At 40.8% G+C, this 16,970-nt stretch overlaps 2 protein-coding genes across 8 annotated transcripts in view; one reads left to right on the plus strand and one right to left on the minus strand.

Annotated features, from left to right (window-relative positions):
- Window positions 1-3,154: 3,154 nt before the first annotated feature.
- LOC112925264 (myosin regulatory light polypeptide 9) lies at window positions 3,155-14,276 on the minus strand. 2 transcript variants are annotated; one of them, XM_026005884.2, is made up of 4 exons: window positions 13,758-14,276; window positions 7,768-7,966; window positions 7,151-7,312; window positions 3,155-3,656 (listed from the first exon to the last, which is right to left on the minus strand). In XM_026005884.2, exons 2-4 carry the CDS (start codon window positions 7,949-7,951, stop codon window positions 3,484-3,486), a joined length of 519 nt encoding a protein of 172 aa, XP_025861669.2. In that variant the 5' UTR covers window positions 7,952-7,966; window positions 13,758-14,276; the 3' UTR covers window positions 3,155-3,483. The 2 variants fall into 2 exon arrangements, with proteins under 2 accessions (XP_025861669.2, XP_072591121.1); XM_072735020.1 differs by lacking the exon at window positions 13,758-14,276 and adding an exon at window positions 9,020-9,197.
- A 70-nt stretch (window positions 14,277-14,346) lies between these two features.
- MYOM1 (myomesin 1) overlaps window positions 14,347-16,970 on the plus strand; it is a 155,610-nt gene continuing 152,986 nt past the window's right edge. For 2 of the 6 annotated variants that reach the window (XM_072735025.1, XM_072735031.1), the window contains exon 1: window positions 14,347-15,240. Coding sequence is in view for 2 of the 6 variants with exons in the window: in XM_072735024.1 (XP_072591125.1) it covers window positions 16,728-16,808 (81 nt within the window). In the remaining 4 variants the exon portion in view is untranslated. Of the gene's footprint in view, window positions 15,241-16,665; window positions 16,809-16,970 lie in introns of those variants that run through there. The other 4 variants (XM_072735026.1, XM_072735032.1, XM_072735024.1 and 1 more) reach the window with 3 other exon arrangements.

The following is a 16,970-nucleotide window of genomic DNA, read 5'->3' on the forward strand; positions in this document are numbered from 1 at the left end:
AAACAACTATGGACCTTTCTCTTAACCTCAGCCTTTTATTTCCAACTACCATTTAACTCCTATCACCCACCCTTCCCTCTTTTCAGAGGGAACAGTATCCATTTTTATTTCTCTAGGATAATAGGATAATCCTACAACATGTGATCTAGGTTCTGTCCCTTCCTATCTCCTGGACATGTTTCATTTTGTGTCACTGATTGTTTCCTCTAGTCTTTTTCCTCTCTGTCTACAAACAGGCTTGAATCTCTGAAGCTGAGCCCTTTGATCCTACCTTCCCTTCAAGCTTCTCTTCATTGCCAACTTCAGACCCTTCACTGGTAAACAGAGCAGTAACTTTTTGAATACCTACTGTGTGCCAGACCATTTAGCTTTAGTGTCTCTGATTTTCACAATACAACTTGGAGGTTATCATCCCTGTTATATAGGTAATGAAATGGACACTTAAGAGTGACCTGCCCAAGGATACAAAGCCAAGTAGTGGAATTCACTAAATCAAGTCTGGCTCTAAATCCCTTACTGCTCTTAGTCACAAAAAAGTGCTGCTTTGTGTATTAACAGATTATATTCCTATGATGAACCAATATCATTACTTCTATTTTAAAAATGAATAGAGGTCCAGGGAATTTAAATAGCGTACTTAAGGCTATGAAGCTATGTAGCAAAAATGGGATTAAAATGCAGATTGGCTTGATCCCTAAACCTAGGCACTGTCCACCATTTGGGTCCTGTGTTCAAAACTCTACCTTGGGGTACCTGGGTCGCTCGGTCAGTTAAGCATCTACCTTCAGCTCAAGTCATGATTTCAGGGTCCTGGGATCCAGCCCCACATCAAGATCCTTTAAGATCCCTCCTCAGCAGGAACCTGCTTCTCCCTCTGCCCCTCCCCTACTTGTGCTCCCTCTCTTGCTCTCTCAAAATCTTAAAAAAATAAAAAAAAAAACCCTCTCTAATAGATCTAACAAAGGTGACCAATGATGTGTCAAATCTAGTGGCCCCATTTCAACTTTACTCAGCTTTTCTGCAATTTAATACTACTGACTAACCTCCTCATTCTCGAAACTATTCACTTGATTTCTACAATACTGATTGTGGCTCTACTTCTTCAAGCCTTTTTATAGTCTTCTATCTGATTTTTCTTCTAACTTTTCTCCATGTCCCTAAATCCAGGTATTTTACTTCTTGTCCTTTCTCTATTCATATTTTAGAGGAAATGGTTGCCTTTCCTTTTCAGAATATGATTTTTCTAATCTCATATAGTTTGGTTTTCCTTTTTTTCTCAGTAGCACTCAACAATTTCTGCTCTTGAGTCATAGGCTCCTTGATTGCGTAAAATTTGGGCCCTCGAGTCCAATGATCATATAATAATCATAGCAGATGGATAAGGATGCTCCTTGCACATATGCTGGTTTCATGAGAACTTTTGAAATATAGGACCTTCTTCATGGAGACTGGTTTTTCAGTCAAATCCACTGCTGGGAGTAGATGCTTTAGCTTTTTATTGGCAATCATCCTTGCTTAAATAAAACCTAGCTACTATGTAGAGAATGCTAGTACCATATTAGGAGACATTTCATTCATGGGAGACCACTCACTGTTCCTAATGGAAGCTGATTCTTTGAACAGTTATTTGAAATGAAAATGGGGATACTGCAAGAGCTGATTTTAGTAGATGAGACCACTTTGTTTCTGTAGTGGAAACAATGTTATTTGAAAATTTGTTAAAAACAGCAGTGACCATGTTTCCAGTAGAAATGGAAATTCAACAAACCAGGTTTTAGGCATCATGGCTAAGAGCCTTGTACAAGTATTTTGCTTAACCCACTGAATGAAATACAGAAACACATAAAGGGCAAAGAGTTAGGGAGGTGCTAAGATTCTAATCTTGAAGGGGGCAGAAGCAGTCTTGTTTCTAGTCTTTCTACTTCTGCTCTGTAAAGCTGGCTGCACCACAATTAAAGGATCTAGCTCAGCTATCCTGTTGAGTGCAAAGGTCTGCTGCCTTGAAGGCATTCAGTAATTGTTTATTGAATGAGGTAATGGTTTTGTCCAAGGATAGTCTTGTTAATAGTAGCATAAAACATAAAGTTATTAGAGTAATTGTCAATTACTCATCTTTGTAGGCCATCAACTCTCTTCAACCAACCTTTTCTCCCAGCATTTCAAGGTCTTTTTTAAATTTATGAACATTTGAAAGATTTTTGAAGCCTAAAAGCAAATGAAACTCTACCACTTCCTGATTAACTCTGAAACAGTCCTGCATTTCTGCAAATAGCAGAAGTTATTTTTAGGATTGAAATAATGATCTCACTTTCCCAGGCATGTAGCTTCAGCTGTTTTGATTGTGGGCAAGTCAGGAATGTCCAAAATTCATACATGGACTCATGGTGAATCTCTGTGTAAACAAACATGGTATTTCAAGAGGGACTGTTGTATTTAAAAAGAAATTACATTCAATAAAAAAATACTGGATTGTACTTCCAACATTTCGCAATACAACACAAAAAAGTCTTTTTGGTAAAAAGCATTTCACAGAACCTTTTGGGGCTAAAATAGTTTTAAAAAATTAGGACAAATTAAAATTACACTCAGTGGCCTGCTCTAATTTTAAATGACATAAAGTAACGCACACAAGCTTAGGATAGATGAGGGATGTTGACAGATACGTTAAACTTAAGGATTTAAAGCTACCAAAACTATCATGTCCATGCAAATTCTATAGAGAATTATTTTTAAAAGTGAAAGACAAAGTGCAGGAAACCCGATTATGGCAGTTAAAAGTAGATTTCTTTGGAAAGGGGAGGAATATATGGTAGAGAAAGGATTGTTAGGGAAACTGGAAGGAGTAAGGGAGTGGTGTAACCACCACATCGTTTGCTAGGATGTGTCTCATCTACCTTTTTTTTTTTTTAAGATTTTACTTATTTATTCATGAGAGACACAAAGAGAGAGGGGCAGAGACACAGGCAGAGGGAGAAGGAGGCTCCATATAAGGAGCCCGATGCAGGACTCGAACCTGGGCATCCAGGATCACACCCTGAGCCAAAGGCAGGCACCCAACCACTGAACCACCCAGGCGTCCCTCATCTACCTTTCTTCGGAAGGTGCAACTAACAAAAGCTCATTTTGGTTAATAAGAAGTTTAAACAAGTACAAGTAAGTTTTTATCATAAAGTTTAATTATGGTTCAGAAAAAATTGAGTGAATAACTTTCTCTGAAAAAATATACTGACTCTGTGTAGACTGCGGTTATTTTGGGGAGGGGGGCTGGTAAGTTAAATTGACCTATTTTCTATTCTGAAAAATCATAAAAAATCCCATTTCCAGTCTGATTATAGAGATGCATGTGCCCCCAATGGCTGAGAATAAATACAACAAGAAAGGCAAAAGCTGCAAAGCTAAGGGCATGCAACAGACTCTAAGAGAAAGTCTCAGAAATACCCAAAGTGGCAACAAGGAACGTTTGGCTGGAATTTGAAGGTCTTTTCAGTCATCTTTGTCTTTTGCTCCGTGTTTAAGGATGCGTGTGAACTCAATGTAATTGAAATTCCCCTTCTTGTCAATAGGTGCTTCCCTGTACAGCTCATCCACCTCCTCATCTGTAAACCGGTCTCCCATGGTTGTCAGCAGCTCTCTCAGGTAATCTTCCTGGATGGTGCCTAAGGAATAAAGAACTGGGGATCAAAATACACACTACTCTGAGGAATAATTACAAGGAACATCTACACTTGACCAAGCATACAGTTCTCTACGTTAAGAACTATAAATATGCAAATACAGGAAATATGGGCTCTCTACATGCTTGATCCAGCCTCAGCAGACAGCTGCTTAGCTCTATCATCCTGCTCTGCTCTATCAACTTCCCTCCACAAGTCTTCATAATAGGGCCTAAACCTATACCTAAACAACAATAAAGTATGATTAAGGAAGCTAAGCCTCATGGTTCCTTAAAGTAGCATGAGTGGTTACATTTAGTCTTTTTAAAAAATTGTTTTAAATAAGCTCTAGGGCCAATGTGGGGCATCCCTGGTCACACTTATTCTATAAGCAAGTAACACTGAAATACCACAACATAAGCATCAATAAAGTGCTTAAGTGGAAATAATACTATAGTCTTAAGGCCCAGTTTTTTTGTATTTTGTTTTCAGTATATTAAGTAATCTGTACACCCAATGTGGGGTTGAACTCACACCCTGAGATCAAGAGTCACATGCTCTACCAACTCAGCCAGCCAGGTGCTCTGAGGTCATTTTAATAAGTTATATTACTTCAGGTATTTCACTTTATCTGACTTTGGTTTTTTGGGTTTTTGTTTTTAATGTACAATGAGATTTTAAATTTTTCCCTTTTTGCAAGTCTAATTTAAATTTTATCACAAATATAGATAGGCTCTAGGTATGCAAAAACACTGATTATATACTTGAGCATTAACTATGTCGCAGACACCAGGTGAGGAATTGGGGATATGGAATGGTGACTCAAAAAGTCTGCTTTCGACTCTGCATATGTGATATCAAGTTTCTTTTTATTTTATTTATTTATTTATTTATTTATTTATTTATTTAGGCATCAAGTTTCTCATAAAATCTGATTATACATCAAAATCACTCAGGGAGCTTAAAAAAAAGCTCGGATACCACCTTTGATTTCTTATCCAGCATTGATTTTTTTTTTTTTTTTAAGAATTTATTTTCAAGTAATCTCTACACCCAACATGGGCTCAAACTCGTGACCCTGAGGTCAAGAGTCGCACGTTTTCCAGCTAGGCACCCCAAGGCTTTGATATTTTTAAAAGGCTCCCCAAGTAATTCACATCAATTGTGAATTGATGAGAACCACTAACTTTGTGTACTAACACAAAGTTAATAAATGACCATGCAGGGATTTTGAAATTCATAAAACAAAAAGAAAAATCTGACAATTTTCTTGTATGTGAAATTAAGCTAAAATATTGACAATATATTTCCTCTAAAATGAGTTTAAAGTGTAAGGTCAGTTCACAAAAGAAAGTCTAGACCTCACAGGGTTTTTGCTAATTCAATTCTACCTTTAAAAATGTTTCTCAGGAAAAAAAGAAATGTCTCTCAGGGACGCCTGGGTGGCTCAGCGGTTGAGCGGCTGCCTTTGGCTCAGGTCGTAACCCCAAGGTTCTGGGAACGAGTCCTGCATCGGGCTCCCCGCATGGAGCCTGCTTCTCCCTCTGCTTGTGTCTCTGCCTCTCTTTCTCTCTCTCTGGGTTTCTCATGAATAAATAAAATATATATTTTTTAAAAAATAAAAATAAAAAAATAAAAATGTTTCTCAGGATGCCTGGGTGGCTCAGCACCTGAGGATCTGTCTTTGGCTCAGGGCGTGATCCTGGAGTCCCGGAACAGAGTCTCGCATCGGGCTCCCTCCATTGAGCCTGCTTCTCCCTCTGCCTGTGTCTCTGCCTCTCTGTCTAACAATCTCAAATGTCAGACTTCTATCTTGTAGAAATAAATCCTTATCTCCAGCCAAGTTGAATGAACCTATTATTGACTATGTGCAAGGAGTTGTGGTAAGTGCTGAAAGGGGTAACAAAGATGAGAACATAATGCTGTTGAAGACACAGAACCATTGCTCTGCATGTGGGGAGACTGTGATGATTGGCAATAAGTACATAACTAAAATAGAAGGTCAAAAGAGTATGTGCCAGGAGAGAGAGAATAAAATACTTAGATGCGGAAAGAAAGGAGAGGCTTTAAGTTTTCCTGGGACCAGGAGAAAATAGTATAAAAACACACCCCATCTCTTCCAGGTAAAACTGTTAAGAATTGCAGTTTTAAAGAAGACAAGGTAATATGATAAGGAAGGCACAGAAGCAGCAATGGTGGAGGTAAATTAGGACAACAATGCATAGAAGAGCTTGGAAGGAGGTTAGAAAGATGATACAAGAGTCAAGGATGGTATACCTGAAGAGGCCTAATAAGGCCATATTGTGTATGGAGACTATGTTTCCAATAGCAGCCTGTGCTTGGACTATTTAAAATAGTTCAAGTAGGGGCGCCTGGGTGACTCAGTTGGTTAAGCGTCCAACACTTGATTTTGGCTCAAATCATGATATCGGGGTTATGGGACTGGCCCTGTAGCTGGCTCTGCACTGGGTATGGAGCCTGCTTGAGATTCTCCCTTTCCCTCTCTAAGGTAAAATAAAGTAGTTCAAGTAATATGTAACTAAAGCGTGTGCCTTCCTTCTCAAAAAACATGCCATGTGTGTTATTCCTTTACGTGTCTGTCCCTTGCCAAAGGTTCAAGCATTTCTTTCTTTCTTTTTTCTTTTTTTTTTTTTGAAGATTTTATTTATTTATTCATGAGAGATACAGAGACACAGGCAGAGGGAGATGCAGGCCCCATGCAGGGAGCCCGACGTGGGACCCAATCCTGGGTCTCCAGGATCACACCCCAGGCCAAAGGTGGCACTAAACCACTAAGCCACCAGGGCTGCTCCTGTTCAAGCATTTCTATAGTTAACTTATGGTTTTTTTTTTTTTTTTTTTTGAGAGTTAACTCTATGCCAGCAGTATGCTAAGCACTTTAAATAAATTATCTCACTTCCTCATTTAATCCTCACAAGTACCCTATGATGTAGGTAATATTATTGCCCACTTTCTAAGTACAAAAACAGAGGCTTAGAGAAGTTAAGTAACTTGCTCAAAATCGCACAGCTGTCATACAAAACAGGCATATGAAATCAGGGAGCCTGATTCTAGAGCAAAAGGTTAGATACTAGGTTTAAACAATCTAAGGACTGAGAGGTACCTGATAAACAAATACAGGACTGTAATGGGATCACGGCCTACAGCAATTCATATACTTCATACAAGATTGCTCTGGTAAAAGTTATTCATTCAACATAATGACTGAGAACCTAACCCTTGTAGAGTTATTCTAGTAAAAGGGTAACAGAAGTTTCCTCGAGAAGTTCCAAATACGACTATTAAATTGTAAATCAAATATTTAAGGGAAGAGGCAGTAAAATGAATGATTAACATGCCACAGGAAAAGCCTGTCCAAAAAACAGGTATGGTATAAACCTGAGGGTGTTATGTCATCACATTTTAAGTTATTATATGTTTAGTTACCCCAACTAAAAATTAAATCACTTGGTAATTAAAGGTTACCTCAGACTTACCAGTTGCTTCTTCATCAAAGCAAGCAAAAGCATTTCTGATGACATCTTCCGGATCTGTGCCGTTTAACTTTTCACCAAACATCGTGAGAAACATGGTAAAATTTATGGGCCCAGGAGCCTCATTCATCATAGCATCTAGATACTCATCGGTTGGATTTTTCCCTAAAAAAAAAAAAAGGGGAGAGTTATAATTTTGATTACATCACAAAATGCACAAAGTATTCATCACAGTAAACATTTTGACAAGAGAAACTATCATTTATACAGTTTGCTATTTGTATTCACAATAGCAAAACTATTCGGGAAAAAATCTTCTCAATGAATAAGGCCTGTATTAAGAGTCTAGAGATTGTATGCTATTCCCCTGGAATGTAAGGAGGCATACTACTGCTCTCATAATCAATATCACTGTTTACAGCACACACACACACACACACATATAACATGCTGGCCCTTAGCCCAATCATAAAACCTGGCTGGAAATTTGCAGGTGGTCCAAAGAAACTTTGGGAAACACTGTTTAGACTTTGAACCTTGGTAAACTATAACGTCATTAGGTTGGCTTCACAGGCAATACAGAAATTCCATTTAGCTTTAATATTAAAACTGATCATTACCCAGGGAGGCAAGCATATCATGCAAATCTTCCTTGTCAATGAAACCATCTCTGTTCTGATCAATCATGTTGAAGGCCTCTTTGAACTCCTGAATCTGTGACTGGTCAAACATGGCAAATACATTGGATGTTGCGCGCTGGGGGCGCTTCTTGGTGGTCTTGGTCTTTGCCCTTTTGCTTGACATGGTGGCAGTTAAATCCTAATTAGGAAGGGGGGGAAAAAGTAAATTGAATCAAACTTCTTAACTTATCTGAGCTACTTAGAAATGGAACTAAAAACTACTCACCAGAGTAGTATCACTTGACAAAAAAAATCTCATTCAACTAATCAATACTATTACTTATAAAACCAAACTACAAAGAGAAAAACCAGACTCAGGCTTTGAGTTCACTCATCCTTAGCAGTTGTGTCAACAGTTCATCACTAACTTCAAATTCCAAACTAAAACCAACATAAATTCAAAGCTCAGAGCGTATCAACAAGATTGGATGCCCCCCATGCTGCTGGATAGCCAGATAAGGTACTGGTAACCAAATCTACTGGTTTAATAACAATAAAGAAAACAAGAAACAACAACAACAACAAAAATGTAGGTACCTGGGATACAGTCCTATACTTCAGCGCTATTGGTAGTAACTGGGGAATACTAATTCAATCTTCAACAAGTCTAGCCTGCAGCTCTAGCCTAAACTAGCTGTCCTCATTCTAAGGTGGACAGAAAGCAGGAAGACTCATTGATGGAATGAGGAGGTCTTCATCTGCTAATCTCCACTGTCAAATAGCATTCTTCCACTTGCAAGTAACCATTTTAATTATACCCTCACTTCTGGAATCAAAGTAGTTTAAGAAACATATTTGTTGAACAACTAACTGAAGAGTATAAAAAACTACAAATTCACCTCTGATTTTTTACTTCCACTCTATCCGAACCAATTTCTTGCACAGATCCAAGCTAAATTACTTGAGGTGACTGAGTGCTCTATAGACAAAAATCATATAGGACAACAGTTCTTAAAGTTATTTAGTTGTTTTTTTTTTAAGTTTTAGCAAACATTTTAAGAGCTATAGAAATTACCTTGCTCTCTAATAATCTAAATTTATCCCTGTAAAATTTAAGATAAAAGTAAAAAGAATGCTTAATACCTAAAATGAAAAGGCAATTTAACTTTCAAAACTCAATCTTTAAAATAACATAAAAATTTGTTTGGAGTTAAAAACCCCATAGTCATCAGACAATAAAATTTTACCGTACCATCCTTCAGAGCTGAAGTGGCGATGGTAGTCTGCAAAATCTCTTAACCAGCAAGACTAGGTCACTGTATTGAGTTATATTCTTCCAAGCAGGCCTAAAATAGTCACTACTGATTTCACTCTCTGACCAGGGTAACAATTTTAAAGCTTACGTTCTGAAAACAACATTTAGCTATGATGTAGCAAAACACTATGCCCTTGCTCTAAAAATAAATCTGTGGACTGCAAAGAATGAAGCACTACCTAGATCTCGGCACTGCAAAGTGACCTTAGAATACAATGCTTCCTATGAGCTTAAAGTTATTTCTTACATTCTTCTCTTGATTAGACCACATCACCCAGACTAAATTCAATTATAGAAATAATTAGAAAAGCTCTGCCTCAGATTTTTTTTTAAAGCTAAATTGCTCTCAGATTTTAGCAGGAAATTCCACAAAGGAGAGTCACAAATTCCAGGCCATCCAATATAGCACTTGGTGATACACTGGAATGTGCTGTTGGTAAGATATACCCTACACAACACACAAGTTATGATATACACTCCTCCCTAATTTCCAAGTTTCCTTTAATCATAATTTGGGAGGCTGCCTATCATAACTTATCTGCACCATTCTTGAATTTATATTTTCATTTTTGCAACATCTTTTGGGGGCAATAAATACCATTATTACCTAAACTAGAGCTGGAAAAAAAAAAAAACTAAATAGTGCTGTAATTTTTTCCTCTATTCTGAGTGTACTTTTATTTATTTTATTTTATTTATTCATGAGAGACACGGAGAGGCAGAGACCCAGGCAGAGGGAGAAGCAGGCTCCCCGAGAGAAGCCCCATGTGGAACTCAATCCCAGGACCCCAGGATCATGACCCGAGCCAAAGGCAGACGCTCAACCACTGAGCGACCCAGGTGTCCCCTAAATGTACTTATATTTTAAAAATTGTTTTAATTTTTAATCCCCCCCCCCCAAATGTCTTTTTAAAAACTACAAAGAGATATAGTGTATATTATTCCTCCATCTCTTAACTGTACTCAAGGACTTAGGGTGAGTGGCTGAGACCCAGTGAGTGGCACATATTTACCAGTCCACCTCTCGTTAATATTTTAGGCATGCATATGTTTGCAAACCAAAGTATGTCTTTAAAAATAGTCTGTTTTGTTTGACAACACTGTCCTCCCCTCATGAGGCAGGAATGTCAGTTATTTTAAGAACAAAGAAACTGATGAGAATTATAGGTCAAATGGTTGACACATTTTTAAATCTATAAAACTTCATATTAATTTGGTAGGAGTCCTCTAGGTACCTTTTAAAAACAGTTTGAGCTATAAAGTTTTATACATACATCTGAATTTTAAAGTATTTGCCATTAGTTCTTCTTTTAATCATGCATTATTTAAATCTGTATTCCTTGTAAAATAGTTTCTAAAAGTTATAAAGGTTTTTTTTTTTTGGTCAGCACTGACAGTGGTCTCACATAGAGCTTTTCTTTAACTCAATCAATAATCATCAATCATTAATATGATCAGTTAATTACATCGAATGTCACTAGTGTTAAATACTACTTAAAAATTAAGAAATGTGGGATGCCTGGGTGGCTCAGCGGTTGAGCACTGCCTTCAGCTTGGGTCATGGTCCTGGGGTCCTGGGATCGAGTCCCATTATCAACCTCCTTGCAGGGAGCCTGCTTTACCCTCTGCCTCTCTCATGAATAAATAAAATCTTAAAAAAAAAAAAAAAAAAGTAAGGCAAGAGTTCTATCTTCAAGAAGTTTAACATATAGGTAGGGAAGCAACTATGAAGAAATGAGTGGTTAAACTTATGAAATGAGTCATAGTTTTCATTCCTGAAGTAGGACTCTCAAGTTAAAACATGTATAACAATAATGAAAAATAAAGGTGGTACATGATTATAAAATACTGTGAGGTGAGAAAAGATCTTTGTTTCTAAAATAGAGAAGGTGGGGGAAGACCTTGAAAAACCCTGTATCATATAGCAGCTAGAAGATAACCTTAGAATTAAGAGATTCAGATGTTAGTTTTAATTCTAACAAATTAAGGTAGTTAATTCTACCAAAAACTAGTAGTATAATGTTAGGCAAGTTAGTACCCAGCCCTTTACTTTTTCAAGGAGGTTGTGTTTTTGTTTATGAGTTTCTCTCCCACCAGAGACGAGGAGCCTTCCAGCAATAGGCAGTTCAGCTTCACAGTAAGTTGTTCTAAAATAAGTGTGATTTACTTTTTCCTACCAAACTCAAAGTATGGGTGGAATAAATGATGTAGACGGAACCAAATCAGGGACAGTGCTATGATCCCAAAGAACAGGTCGCTTACGATACTGTCATTATCATCTTTGCTATGATTCTAGTTTGTTACCCACTTTTACTTTCCTCAAACAAGTAAGACTGTAACTCTCCTCATGTAACAAGCCTTCAGCAAATGCACAACTCTCATAGAAGTTTAGAAAGCTAGGGTAAAAAGCATTGAAAATATTTCATGCATCAATATAAATATTCTTTATGTAGTATAGGAAGACATAGGCATCTAAGATTTTCAAGTTATGAGGACTCTCACTCATTCTAAGTTAGGGCCCCGAGTCTATTTTTCAAGTACTTAATGAAAGATCCTTGGTGTGAAGGCATTATTTGTTGTATAAAACTTCAGAGCAGGGAAACATGCAGAGCAAGCGTCCGTGAAATATGAAAGGATTTCAGGTGCACAAGAAAGTGAACAAAAACACCATCAGTGGTGATCAAAAAGATTCAGTTTTCAGATCTAGAGGAGTATAACTTTGTTTTAAATCAGGGGAGGTAAGTGTTGGTAGCAATGAATTTATGTGTGTTTTAGTTGACCAAATAGGAAGAGACTCAATTCAGGATCACGACAAAAGGAAGGCTACATATCATGTAAGGAAGATGTTACACTAGATTAATTGGTAGAAGAAAAATAAAGATCCTTAAAGAGATTTGTCCCGTACATCAAAGGGTAACCGGAAGAGTTTTCAGCCTCTCTAGATTCTATGGTTTCATTTATAAAATAGGATCAATCCATACATACTAATAGTACATTAAATTGCTCTAGGACAAATCCTAGAATCTAACACTTATTTATATATTTTTTAAAAAGATTTTATTTACTTATTCCTGAGAGACAGAGAGTGGCAGAGACATAGGCAGAGGGAGAAGCAGGCTCCAAGCAGGGAGCCTGATGTGGGACTCCATCCAGGGTCTCCAGGATCATGCCCTGGGCTGAAGGAGGCGCTAAACCGCTGAGCCACCCGGGCTGCCCTAGAATCTAACATTTATAAAGTGGTAATAAATGTAAAATAATCTAGAGATTTTTTTTTTTTTTTCCTACAGAAATGACACCCAAACTGACAGTAAATAGGAAATGTGACATATTCTTTAAGGAAAAACTTCCATCTTAGAAAACAATTCCTAGTGGGGTTGTTAAATGTCTGACTCTTGATTTCAGCTCAGGTTTCAATTTCAGGGTCTTGAGTTCAAGCCCCTCCATGGATTCCACGCTGTGCCTGGAGCCTACTTAAAAGAAAAAAAGAAAACACTTCGTAGTGTGACAGCATGTAGTATCCGTACCAAATCTCCTGTTTCATTTAATCAATGTACTTTATCCTCAAGCTAAGCATATGTGATTTTTTGGTGCCAGCCAGTTTTTTTTAAAAATACATTTTCAGTTTGGTGCTTCCTTTTCAAATGAACCAAGTCTTCATTTTCTATGCAAGCTTCCGGTTGGAGGTAGGATTAGATCTCTGACTGCCACACCCAAAGAGTTCTTAGCACTTGACAAAGGCAATTAGTTGTCAGGGCTCACTGACCGTCACATCAAGCCTCACTGTTGAAAATGGAAAAGTTTTATCAAAGTCTTCCAGTAGTAAACAAACAGTACTAACTTTAAGAAATACTCACTTCCTTCACTTCGATATATAAAGCATTTTGCATTTAAGTTAAAATCTCAACTGAACCCCTACTTCTGTTCCAAAGTTCTGTTAAGAAATGGTATACTCTTTCATACACCCACTCACCTACTTTAAAAGGAAATATTAAAAAATAAATAAATAAATAAAAATAAAAATAAATAAATAAAAGGAAATATTTTGGAAAAATGACCCGACCCAAAGTCTCCACCCAAAAGGAACATGGTGTTGTACTTTGGAGTTTTCTCAAGGTGCGCGATCTACACCCTCAACCCTTCTTTGACAAATATCACTTTTTAAAAAGCTCTAATTATAGAAGTGGATGCTGAGCTGAGAAAATTGCTAATTTGAGTTGGTTACTCCTACTAAACGTAGCTACACAGCTGCAACAACAGCTGCAGCATGTGGGGGGGGGGGTGAGGGCGGTGGACGCTGGGCTTCGGATTTTGCGCAAACTCTCTTGAATCGGGCAAGTTTACGTTAGAAACTAAACATAGTGCAGGAGTCAGCGCGGCGGGGCTCGGGTTTCACAGGCCCGGCTGCTCGCGAAGATCGCGGCGCCACCCAGCTAAGTCCTGCTCCCCGAGCTCCAAGTTTGGGCAAAGGGACAAGGTTCGCGCCTCGGTACTTCCGGGCGGGGCCTCCGCTCCGGGAGCTGGCCCCTGGGCTCGCAACCCGGGAACCCGCCAGGACACCTGCCCAGGTGCGCTCCCGCCGCCGGGGGCCGCCCCCCGCCGCCCCCCGCCCCCAGACGCCCCGCGGAGACGCGTCCCCGGGGTGGGCCTCACGCGCCGGACCGCAAGCGCCACTCACCCTGCACGGCCGCGAGAATCGGAGCGCTTCGGTGACCCCCTCGCTGCCCTGGCTGCGGCCACCAAGTCCCCTCTGCCGCCAGAGCCCCTAAAGCCAGCACTTCCGGCCTCCGCTCAGCAAGCCGGAAGGAAGCCCAGTCACCATTGTCGGCCGACGGAGGGGGCCTGGCTTAGTAGAGAGGCGACGGGCGGGGGGAGCCGCCGGTGTGCTTGGGGGGTGCAGTTTTGAACGAGTGCACGGGCAGGGGTATAAAGCGGGCGACTCAGAATAGACAAGAGTGTGTAATGGTCCGTTCGTGTAAAGGTTGGGCTGAGTTCCCGTCTCTTTATACCTCCTCTTTCAACGTAAAGCTTCTCTTCCCCCCCTTTCCCGTTGGAAAATGGGTGAGCCCGTCCCGTCGGTCGGCCTCCCCGCACATTCCAGGGCACGGCCAGGGGCGGGGCCCGTTAGCCCAAGTCCTTGTAGGGACATCGCGGAGAGGGCTGCGCGGCCCACGTGACCCGCCCCCACGCCGCTCCCGGGTGCGGGCCAGGGCAGCCGGCCGCGGTGCGCCTGCGCGCGGGGCTCCCCCACCCCTCCCCCCTTCCTTGGCCCCCGCCCCCGCCCCCGCCCGTCCCGAGTGTGCGTCTCTCCCAGCGAGGCCTTGGGGCCCGAGGTTTTATCTGTGCGTCCTGTACGGTCGGCTTGCAGAGTCCCAGCCCTTCCACCCTGGAGCAGAACTTCGGAAGTCTTCGGGGCCCTCAGCCAAGCGGCCACTATCTTTTTGGCCCAGACGGACTTCATGAGGTCACGAGTGATGGAAGACTTCCTCCCTCTTCAGAAACGTCTGTGGGTGTTTTTCCCACCAGAGAGAGCTCCGATTAACAAGGAGAGACTGGATTTGACTAGGAGGGAAGACAGGCGGCCAGCGAGACCTAGCTCAATCTTGCCCCGACCTCTCAGTGTGATGCAGACTTGGTGAAAATAGGAGTAGAAAAGTCGTGCCTGTTTTTCTCTCAGCTCTCTCTTTTCCTTGGACAGATTTTTTTTTTTTAATTTTATTTATTTATTCCTGAGACACACACACACACACACACACACACAGAGGCAGAGACACAGGCAGAGGGAGAAGCAGGCTCCGCGCAGGGAGCCCGATGTGGGACTCGATCCTGGGTCCCCAGGGTCACGCCCTGGGCCGAAGCCAGGAGCCTAACTGCTAAGCCACCCAGGCATCCCTCCTTCGGCAGCTTCTAACCAGGAATCTTGTTAAAGGAAAGACCTCCCCAGTTCTGTCCAAAGCCTGGTGAGAAAGACTGTGGTGCTGGTCACCTCAGCTCCTTGGATCTCAACTATGAAAGGAGTGAGTTGGATCTGATAACGCCCAGGCCATCCCAGCACTGACCAGGTTCAGTGCCTAGTTTGGCTCGTGGCCAGAAGTTCCCTGACCTTGGGGGTGGCCCTGTGTTCCTTGCCTCTCACTTGAGTTACTCCGCCGAAAAAGAAGGTAAAACCTCTAGAATAACATTCTGAATATTAATAAACCAGAGTTTGAGGACCTCAGGAACCTTTTATCTGTTAACCAATAGCATATCCCAACGGTAAACATTGAAGTAAAAACCACTGAAAAATAAGTAACTGCCCTAATTGCATAGAGTGAGCGACAGGAAGATGTTTGGTTTCCTAAAGTTTTGATAATAAGAATCACTTGGGGGTACTGGTTAAAAACACAAAATACTGGTTCCTTATCTCCAACCTAATGGTTCAGAATCTTCTAGGGCACGTGAAGCCCTCTGTTTAGCTGGGGTCCTGAGTCACTCTGACCACATGGGGACATAGAACTAGACAGCTTAGGGCTTAAGACGCAGGGATAGGGCCAGCTCTGGCTGGCTTAGTGGTGGGGGCCTGCAGTTTGGTTTTGAAGTTTGGCTTGGGCAGCAGTGTGAGCACCCTGCAGTGCACTCCTACCTCCACAGAGGGGTGGCCTGCCACCACGGAGGGAGGAGCGAGCGCTGGAGCCTTCTAGCGACTGTCCTTTTCTTTAACCCTTTTCTTTAAATGGGTAGTTTAGTCTTCTCAGCTCAAAAGGAAGCAGTAGCGTTCTCTTCAATAGTGTCAGATAATTGCCTTGTCTTCTTTCCTCCCACTCAGTCAACAGGTGTTACACAGCAACTGCATTTCTAAGCACTGTGGTGGGATTGGTGGTTTATGCTTTTTTGAACTAGGACATAGTTGCTACCTCTGGGATGGAGGGAGATGGAGTAGAAAGGGTTGCAAAGGCACAGGGAGTGTTAGGGAACAGTTATAAAACAGATCATTACAGTGACAATTAGGTAAGGCCTTTAGGAGGAACACGGAGAAGGAAATAAGCCCATCTGGGGATTTGTGGAACATGGCCCCTAGAGGACTATGGAAGGGCTCTTTCTAAAAGTCAGTGGGGAAGGGCACCTCTGCAGAGCATGTGACTCTTGATCTGGGATTATGAGTTCAAGCCCCACATTGGGGATAGAGCTTACTTTAAAAAATAAAATTAGGAAAAAATAAAATAAATAAAATAAAATAAAATTAGGGCAGCCCGGGTGGCTCAGCGGTTTAGCGCCACCTTCAGCCCAGGGTGTGATCCTGGAGTCCCGGGATCCAGTCGAATGTCAGGCTTCCTGCATGGAGCCTGTTTCTCCCTCTGCCTGTGTCTCTCATGAATAACGAAATAAATATCTTTAAAAAAATAAATTGAAAAAATTAAGAGTTAAAAAAAAATTCAGTGGGAAAAGAGAGAAGAGCTTCCAAGCAAATGGAGGAACATGCTTGATTGAGGGTGATCGGAAGAACTTGGTGATTGAAGATGAACAGGAATTGTGTGGTCAGTGTGTGCATTCATTTATTCATTCCATAAGTGACTCTGGGTATACAAAACTTAGCAAGCCAGTGTGGAAAATAAAAATCTTGATGAAATGTTTTTCAAACTTCCATCTAATGTATTGATATCTAGTTTTAATGATTGGACCCACTGCCAAAGACCTACGACTCCATGGTGTCTCTATTCTTCTGAACCCCACAAGAGGTCTTGGCTCTCAGGTAACAATCTCCTTTTTACCTTGTAACTAGAAGTTTAGAGACTTGGGTTCTACTTCATATTCTTCCTTTAGCCTACTAAGTAACACTGTGAACTGGTCCCTCAGCTGATCTGAGCCCCAATTTTCTGATTTGTAAAATGGGCATAACATCTGTCCTGCCTAC

The sequence above is a fragment of the Vulpes vulpes genome, chromosome 13 (assembly GCF_048418805.1).
Source record: "Vulpes vulpes isolate BD-2025 chromosome 13, VulVul3, whole genome shotgun sequence".
Lineage (NCBI taxonomy): Eukaryota > Metazoa > Chordata > Mammalia > Carnivora > Canidae > Vulpes > Vulpes vulpes.